The sequence below is a fragment of the Nicotiana sylvestris genome, chromosome 12 (assembly GCF_000393655.2).
Source record: "Nicotiana sylvestris chromosome 12, ASM39365v2, whole genome shotgun sequence".
Lineage (NCBI taxonomy): Eukaryota > Viridiplantae > Streptophyta > Magnoliopsida > Solanales > Solanaceae > Nicotiana > Nicotiana sylvestris.
The window spans coordinates 79394855-79404203 of record NC_091068.1 but is presented as its reverse complement, the minus strand read 5'-3'; the positions used below and the strand labels follow the sequence as shown (position 1 = coordinate 79404203).

The window sequence follows — 9349 nt, the reverse complement described above, 5'->3', positions numbered from 1 at the left end:
CTGCCCTGTCCTCGGGCTGATCTGGCACTGCAGGTAGTACAGGAATAATCTTAGGGACCTGCTCAACTAGCACTCGCTGCTCAGGAGTGCGGGCGGCGGGAGTCTGTGCTCCTCTCCCGGCTTGAGATGTGGCTGCAGCAAGGGGAAGCAACCCTGCCTTCCAGAGTAGTGTACATGCTCATAAACTGTGCCAAAGTCTCATGAAGGGCTAGAGTAGTGGTAGCAGTAGGCGTGTCAGGCGCCTGGACTCCAGCTGGAACTGCTGGTGGTACCTCGGTGGCAGCTCGTGCAGGTGCTCTGGCTACACCACGTGCACGTCCTCGGCCTCTACCCCAGCCCTAGCCTTTGACGACTCCAGTAGGGAGCGCGGGTGCCTAATCATCTCGGGTAGCGCGTGTCCTCACCATCTGTGAGAGAATAGAAGATAGAAGTTTAGAATTGTGATGTCAAAATATCGCATGACAAGGAAATCAAATGAAGTGGAAATTTTCCTGACAATTACATAGCCTCTCATAGATAAGTACAGACATCTCCGTACCGATCAACGAGACTCTAATAAACCGGCTTGTGATCCATGACTCCTATGAACCTAGAGCTCTGATACCAACTTGTCACGACCCCGGATCACCCTCCGTGAACCATCGTGACGGCACCTAGTCTCTACGACTAGGTAAGCCTAAATTGCGAAAGAAAAACCAAGATTTGCGAAAGTAAAAATAATTTAAAACAGAAATAAAGTAATAACAGTGTGTAAATGTGCCGCTTGACATACACCATGTTTAACTCTCAATACTAATACATAAATCCAAGACCCGAAAACCCACGAATCACAAGCTAAGAAGTACTACATAGCTCTAACTCCGGAATGTCTAATAAGAACAGAAAATACAGAAGGGCTAAGTACTAAAAAGCAGGAATAGAAAGGGACTCCTTGGTCTGCGGACGCGGCAGATGTACCTCAAAGTCTCTAGAGCAGTCGCCTCCCTCAAGGATGGTAGGCCTGAGTAGCGGTACTTGGATCTGCACATGAAAAACATGCGCAGAAAGGGCATGAGTACATCACAGCGGTACTCAGTAAGTGTCAAGCCTAACCTCGGTTGGGTAGTGACGAGGAAGGTGAGTGCCCTACTGAGATTAAATAAATATAAAGATGATAAGATAAAATAACGAGTACAATTGAGAATCTATAGTAAGAATCTAAACAGGATAATAAGAGTACAATAAGGAAACAGAAACAAAGGCAAACCACAAGGAAGTACCACTCATAACAAGGATGATAATTGGGGATCTCTTGGTATCCCCAGGATCTCTTGGTATCCTTAATATATGTTAGGGATCTCTTGGTATCCCGAGGATCTCTTAGTATCCTCAATATATGCTAAGGATCTCTTGGTATCCTCAATATATTCTAGGGATATCTCGGTATCCCGAGGATCTCTTGGTATCCTCAATATACGTGCCGGGGATCTCTTGGTATCCCGCACCTTGGTTCAGATCATAAATACATACAGGGTATCTCCCGGGATGGCGTCCCGTAGCCCCAAAGTAAAAACACACAGCAGCAACACAAGAATACCCAATTAAGCTAAATTTTGTACCAAGTAAACAGTTAATTCTATCCTAACATGCTTCATATAATGCAATTAGGACAGTTTAAGCAAATAGGCAATTAAGTCAGCTAAACATGCTTTTCTAAACTAGCAACAGGCTAAATCTGCAAGTAGAATCAAACAAGAAAAAAAAGAACTCAATTGAAATACTTAAGGAAAAATCGGATTTTCAACAATTAGCTCAAGTACGCACTAGTCACCTAGCGTACAAGGCATTTCAATTATCAAATATATCATATCCTAAGGGGAAGGTCCCCCACACAAGGATAGACAAGCCACTTACCTCGAACCGACTCAAAATCAATCTGAAACCACGCTCTTGCCACGAGTACTCGACTCCAAATTGCCCAAATTATTCAATTCAATTTCATAATGTAAATAACACTTCAAGTAACTGATTCTACAATTAAATTCTAAGCTAATACAAGAAATTTGGTAAAATAACCAAAACGCCCCTCGGGCGACGTCTCAGAATCGGGTAAAATTTATAATTTCAAAATCCTCACACTCTCATGAGTCTAACCATATCAAAATTATCCCAATCTGATGTCAAATTCCCAATCTAAACTCAATTTCTTGGTCTAAGAATATTTCCCCCAATTTCCACCAAAATTTCGAAATTAAAAGATGGATTTAAGTGTAGATTCATGGAAATTAGTCTAAACCGAGTAGGAATCACTTACCCAAATCGCCCAGGTAAAAATCTCTCCAAATATCGCAATCTCCCGAGCTCCCAAGCCCAAAATATGAATTACGGCTCAAAACCTCGATTTTGGGTTTTAAAAAATCTGCCGAGGGATTCTCTTCTTCGCGAACGCGGTCAACGCCTCGCGTTCGCAAAGCACAAAAATGATTTTGACCAAAATCCTCTTACGCGAACATGACAAAGACACTCGCGAACGTGATGATTCCTCAGACTTACCCTTCGCGAATGCACTCCCTCTCTCGCGAACGCGCTGCCCTTCTCGCAAACTCGATGCACGAACCTCCAGCCCTTCGCGAACGCGGAACCTTCCTCGCAAACGCGAAGGCTAAAATTTCACCATCTTCCACTGACTAAAGAGTAAATATCTGCAACAGCTGAACCTGCAATTCTGCAACTCCAAACTTCATGAAATGGTCCGATTGACCACCCGAAGCTCACCCGAGGCCTCCGGGACCTGAACCAAACATACCAATATACCCTATAACCTCATTCAAACTTGTTCCAATCCTTGAAATACCTGAAAGAATATCAAAACCTCGAATTAACCATGAATTCAAGCCTAAGAACTCCAAAATTCTCAAAATACGCTTTTGATCAAAGAGTCTATCAAACCTCGTCCGAATGACCTGAAATTTTGCACGCACGTCAAATTCAACACTACGGAGCTACTCCAACTTTTGAAATTCCATTCTGATCCTCGGATCAAAATCTCACTATCGGACCGGAAACTTCAAAAATTCAACTTTCGGCATTTTAAGCCTAAATTAGCTACGGACCTCCGAAAAACAATCCGAACACGCTCCTAACCCCGAAAATAAACCAACTGAGCTAAAGGAACCATCAGATTTCCATTCCTAGTCCGTCTTCATACTGTTCCGACTATGTCCAACTTTCCAACACTTAAGCTCTTATTTAGGGACTAAGTGTCCCAAAACTCTCCGAAACTCAAAACGGAACATCCCGGCAAATCAAAATAGCAGAAATAAACTAGGAGAAAGCAGTTAATAGGGGATCGGGGCATAAATTCTTAAGACGACCGTCCGGGTTGTCACATATCCTGTCGATTAGTGTAGTATGTTGGGCTTGTAGGCCCTGTACGTATATTTTGTTGGCTTGTCAGTTGTAGTAATTATGACGGCCTTGCCAGCGCAGCTTTATGTTGACATCAGTCAGCATTAGTATCCATTTAGTTTTATATTTTGTATCGCACATTATCTTGTAATGTGGCTCATAGCCAAAGTATGACATTACATGTTCAGAGTCTCTTAGTCGCAAGTGGTATGCAAGGATAGATGAGGCACTAGGTGCCAGTCTCGCCCCCAGGCGCAGGTGTGACAAAAGTGGTATTAGAGCAGTTATGTCCTAGGGAGTTTACAAGCCGTGTCTAGTAGGGTCTTGTTTATAGATGTGTGGTGCACCACATTATATAAGTAGGGGACTACAGGGCATTTAGGAGTTCGTTACCCTTCTTTGAATCTGAATCGCATTGTAGCACTGAGTTATAGGAAATTTGAGTTAAACTTATGTGTTGACGTTTGCATGCACAGATGACGGTAACTAGGAAGACTACGACTAGACTGAGGAGAGAAACAACAGTAGGTGAGGGGACTAGCAGGGTACCCCCAACAAATGGGGCCCAATCGTAGTCACAGGGAGAGACCCCTACCCAGCGATTACCGGCTTCTCCACCACCTAAGGAGATTCCTAGGGAGATCGCACATCCAGTTCCCCCTCTGCTTCTATCAAATCAAAACTTGAGGAGTGCAGTGCATTTGTTGGCACAGTTGGTAGCTACCCAGCAACAGGCTAGGGCATCCGCAAGTGCAGGACCTTATAAGGGATCTAGGAGTTCAAGGGTCTGAGAGTTTATTGCTTTGAATCCCCCAGAGTTCATGGTGATAGATCAGAGGGAGGACCTGCAGGATTTCATAAATCAGCTTCATAGGATCTTTCGGGTTATGCATGCCACAAAGAAAGAGGCGGTTGAGTTAGCAGCTTTTTGACTCCGAGATATAGCCATCCTCTGGTATGATGGATGGGAAAGTTCCAGGGGACGTGATGCACCTTCTGCTATTTAAGAGAATTTTTTAGATGCCTTCCTCGACCAGTACTTACCATGAGAGATCCGACAGGCCCGACTCAATCAGTTTCTAGCCCTCAAGGAGGGAAATATGAGTGTTCGAGAATATAGTCTTTGTTTTGACTCATTGGCCAGATATGCACCATCCATAGTTGCTACTATGCGGGATAGAATCCACAGGTTTATAGTAGGGTTGGCCCTAGAGTTGACTAAGGCGTGTGCCACCGCTGCATTATAGGATAGTATGGATATCTCTCGGATTCAGGCATTTGCCCAGAATATAGAAAGGGGCAGGCATCAGCAACAGGGTGCGGAGAGGACTGAGTTAGGGCAGCGTAAGAGGATAAGATTTGCCAGGTCTCATGAGCAGTCTCAGGGTAGTTATAGGCCCCAATACTTCGAACGACCACCTAGACCTCCGCCACCTCATCTACAGGGTTACAAGTATGACCGTTATACTCAGTCAGGACCAGTTAAGAGCTCCCAGGCATCAAGTTTGCAATGACAACGAGGTTTAGAGCAGATATGGCCAGTTCTGTCATGGTGTGCCATATGCGGTAGAGGACATTTGGGCCAATGCCGAGCCGGTTCCGATGCTTTCTATACATGTGGACGTCTGGGGCATATGATGTGAGATTGCCCAAATAGAGATTTTGGGGGAATGGCGCAACTAGCAAATTCAGCAACAAGATCAGCTATGTCTGTGCATCCTTCAGGGCGTGAGTCTCAATCTTTGGCTAGTAGAGGTCGAGGCAGAGGTAGAGGGTCCAGTTCATGTAGTATCCAGAATTGTGTCTATGCGCTAGCAGATCGACAAGACCAAGAGTCCTCACCAGACATTGTGACAGGTATGTTGACCATTTGTTCTCATAAGGTTTAAGCCTTGATAGACCCGGGATCTACTTTATCATGTATTACCTCATTTGTCGCAAAGAAATTTGGTATAGTTCCTGAAATACTAGGTGATCCTTTTGCGGTATCTACATCGGTTGGAGAATAGATTATCGCTAGATGCATTTACCGAGGCTGTACGATATCAATTTATAGTTGTCGGACCTCAACCGACCTAGTTGAGCTAGAGATATTGGATTTTGATGCTATCATGGGCATGGACTGGTTGGTAGCTTGTTATGTCATAGTTAATTTTCGAGCAAAGACATCTAGATTTCATTTTCCGAGTGAGCCAGTCCTTGAATAGGTAGGTAATACAGCGACACCCAGAGGTAGGTTTATTTCATATCTGAATGCGAGGAAAATGATTGCAAAAGGGTGCATTTATCATATTGTGCGAGTTAAAGATGTGAATGTTGAGAGACCTACACTTCAGTCTATTCCAGTAGTCAAAGAGTACGCGGATGTATTTCCAGATGAAATTCCAGGTATTCTTCTAGAGCGAGAGATTGATTTTAGCATAGAATTTGCTTCCAGGAACGCAACCAATATCCATACCTCTGTATAGAATGGCACCTGTCGAATTGAAGAAGTTGAAGGAGTAGTTAAAAGATTTGTTGGAGAATGGTTTCATCAGGCCCAGTACTTCACCTTAGGGTGCACCGGTACTGTTTGTGCGGAAGAAAGACGGCCTGCTAAGGATGTGTATCGATTATAGGCAACTGAACAAGGTAACTATTAAGAATAAGTATCCCCTTCCAATGATAGACGACTTGTTTGATTAGTTGCAGGGAGCTAGATGTTTTTCAAAGATATATTTGAGGTCGGGGTACCACCAGGTCAGAGTTCGGGAGAAAGATATTCCCAAGACAACCTTTAGGACCCGATATGGACACTTTGAGTTCCTTGTTATGTCCTTCGAGTTGACGAATGCACCTGCCATATTTATGGACTTAATGAATAACCTATTCTGGCCATATTTGGATCTATTCATGATAGTCTTTATTGATGATATTCTGGTTTATTCACGTTCAGAGGATGAGCATGTGGATCACCTGCGAGTGGTACTCCAAACCTTCCGTGATAATAAATTATATGCTAAGTTTTCTAAGTGTGAGTTCTGGTTGAAATCCATAGCATTCTTGGGGCATATTGTATCCGATGGAGGTGTAAAGGTAGACACTCAGAAGATTGAGGCTGTGAAATCCTGGCCTAGGCCTACCACTCTGATAGAGATTCGTAGATTTCTAGGCTTAGCATGATATTACCGGAGGTTCGTAGAGGGTTTTTCTTCTCTTTCAGCACCATTAATAAAGCTGACGCAGAAAGTGACTAAGTTTCAATGGACAGAGGTCTGTGAGCATAGTTTCCAAGAGCTTAAGAACAGGTTGACCTCAGCGCCACTTCTAGCACTTCCAGAAGGTCCATATAATTATGCCATGTATTGTGATGCCTTAGGTGTCGGGTTAGGATATGTCCTGATGCAACATGGGAAAGTAATTGTGTATGTTTCACGGCAGTTAAAGAAGCATGAGTGGAATTATCCGACCCACGACCTCGAATTAGCTGCGGTTGTCCATGAACTTAAGATATGGTGGCATTATTTATATGGTATTCATGTTAATGTGTTCACAAATCATAAAAGCTTGCAATATATCTTAGAGCAAAAAGAGTTGAATTTGCGACATAGGCGATGGCTTGAGTTATTAAAAGACTACGATGTTAACATTCTCTACCATCCAGGGAAAGCTAATGTTGTAGCAGATACCTTAAGTCACTGATCTATGGGTAGCTTAGCACATGTAGAGGCCGAAAAAAGACAATTAACTAGAGAGATTCATCAATTGGCTTGTTTGGGGGTTCGGTTAGTTGACTTTGGTAATGGAGGAGTTATGCTCCAAAATACTACAAAATTATCTCTCATAGCTGAAGTAAAGGAGAGGTAGTACAAGGACCCAAAGTTAGTTGAATTAAGAGAGCGGGTTCCCCAACAGAAGAAGCCGTTGTTAGAACTCAAAGGATATGGGGTTCTCAAATACATGGGTTGTTTGTATGTTCCAGATGTAGCAGGGCTACGAGACAGGATTATGTTAGAGGCACATTATTCATAGTACTCCATTTACCCTGGGTCGACGAAGATGTATCATGACATTAAGGAGGTGTATTGGTGGAACGATATGAAGAAGAACATTGCTGAGTATGTTGCTCAATGCCCTAGTTTCCAGCAGGTGAAGATAGAGCACCAGAAGCCCGGAGGGCTAATGCAGACTATAGAGATCCCGACATGGAAATAGGAGGCGATAAATGTGGACTTTATCACGGGTTTACCTCGTTCTCAATGTAATTTCGATTCCATATGGGTGATAGTCGATAGGCTCACAAAATCAGCTCATTTCCTACCGGTCAAATCTACATATACAGTAGAAGATTATGCAAAGTTATATATTAAAGAAATAGTGCAACTACACGGAGTGCCAATATCTATTATATCTGACTGTGGGGCCCAGTTTACAGCACATTTTTGGAGGTTATTTCAGAAAGGTCTAGGAACTTAGGTGAATCTCAGCACAGCTTTTCATCCACAAACGGATGGGCAAGCCTAGCGCACGATTCAGACGCTCGAGATATGTTGCGAGCATGTGTGCTAGATTTTAAACGAAGTTGGGATGAACATCTACCTCTTATCGAGTTTGCATATAATAACAGTTACCACTCCAGTATCCAGATGGCTCTGTACGAGGCTTTGTATAGGCGCAGGTGCAGATCTCCTATAGGGTGGTTTGATGTTGGAGAATCTGGGTTACATGGGCCAGACCTGGCTCGGCAGGCCATAGAAAATGTAAAGCTTATCCGGGAGCGACTATTGATAGCTCAGAGTCGTCAGAAGTCATATTCTGATGTGCGGCGACAAGATTTAGAGTTCGGGGGTTAATGATTGGGTATTCTTAAAGGTGTCACATATGAAAGGTGTGATGAGGTTTGGAAAGAAAGACAAGCTTAGCCCACAGTATATTGGGACTTATAGGATCATTCGGAGTGTGGGCCAAGTAGCTTATGAGTTAGAATTGCCCTCAGAATTGGAGTTTGTTCATCCGGTTTTTGATGTATCTATGTTACAAAAGTGCATTGGTGATCCTACCCAAGTGGTGCCCACAGATGATGTACAGATTATAGAGGACTTGTCATATGAGGAAATTCCAGTTGCCATCCTAGACCGACAAATCCGCAAGCTACGAAATAAAGAGATAACATCCGTGAAGGTTTTATGGAGAAGTAAGAAGGTGGAAGAGATGACGTGGGAAGCAGAGGAAGAAATAAAGTCTAAATACCCCCACCTATTTCAAACTGAAGATATGACTCGAGGGTATAAACTCTCAGGCCAGTAGGTCATTAGGTAAACTCTCATTTTTAACTCTCAGAATTTATAATGGACAGTTGTGTGGAGCCATGTGTTGCAATTTATAGATAGTGGCCATGTGTGGCATATATAGTAAGTTTTCTGGCTACGTACAGGTTGGTTTCAATCATATGTACGGAAGAGACTCCGACAAAAATATTCCCAAAGTATCTAAGAATAGACATTCGAGGACGAATGTTTCTAAAGAGGGAAGGATGTTACATCTCACGTTTTTCGTACGTTAAAGTTTCATCTTCAATAAATTGACGTAAACTCGGGGATGATATTATTTGGAGGTTAGCATGTTTATTCTATTTATAATAAGCGGTTAAGTGTCATGAAGGATAAAGGATGCACGAATTAGAGAAAACGAGTTTCGTTGAAAATGGCCAATTTGGGATAAAATACGGATCAAGTGATAATACCCGATAATTATAAACTAGTACCATGCAAGGTACCATATGACCATGGTAGTATAATGTATAAAGTATATTAAAAATAAATAGAATTTTAAATAATTTGGGGTAATTTTTAAATTATGCGGGTAATTGATTAATTACCGTATAACAGAACATTACCCAGTTAACTAATAAGTGGATAAAGATTAATTATCCCACCCCCAACCCCGCGTGGTAGCTTGCCATGCTATAAGGAATGACTAAGTC

General features: G+C 42.7%; 1 protein-coding gene across 1 annotated transcript; it reads left to right on the top strand.

Moving 5' to 3' along the window:
- Positions 1-7425: 7425 nt before the first annotated feature.
- LOC138883261 (uncharacterized) lies at positions 7426-8673 on the top strand. Its single transcript, XM_070163941.1, has 2 exons — positions 7426-7515; positions 8239-8673. Exons 1-2 carry the CDS (start codon positions 7426-7428, stop codon positions 8671-8673), a joined length of 525 nt encoding a protein of 174 aa, XP_070020042.1.
- The last annotated feature ends 676 nt before the right edge of the window (positions 8674-9349 follow it).

Coding starts and splice junctions, on each gene's coding strand:
- LOC138883261 (XM_070163941.1), top strand. CDS start 7,426: ATGTATCATGACATTAAGGAGGTGTATTGGTGGAACGATATGAAGAAG. Junction 7,516..8,238: donor AATGCCCTAGTTTCCAGCAG/GTGAAGATAGAG, acceptor GTATTCTTAAAG/GTGTCACATATGAAAGGTGT.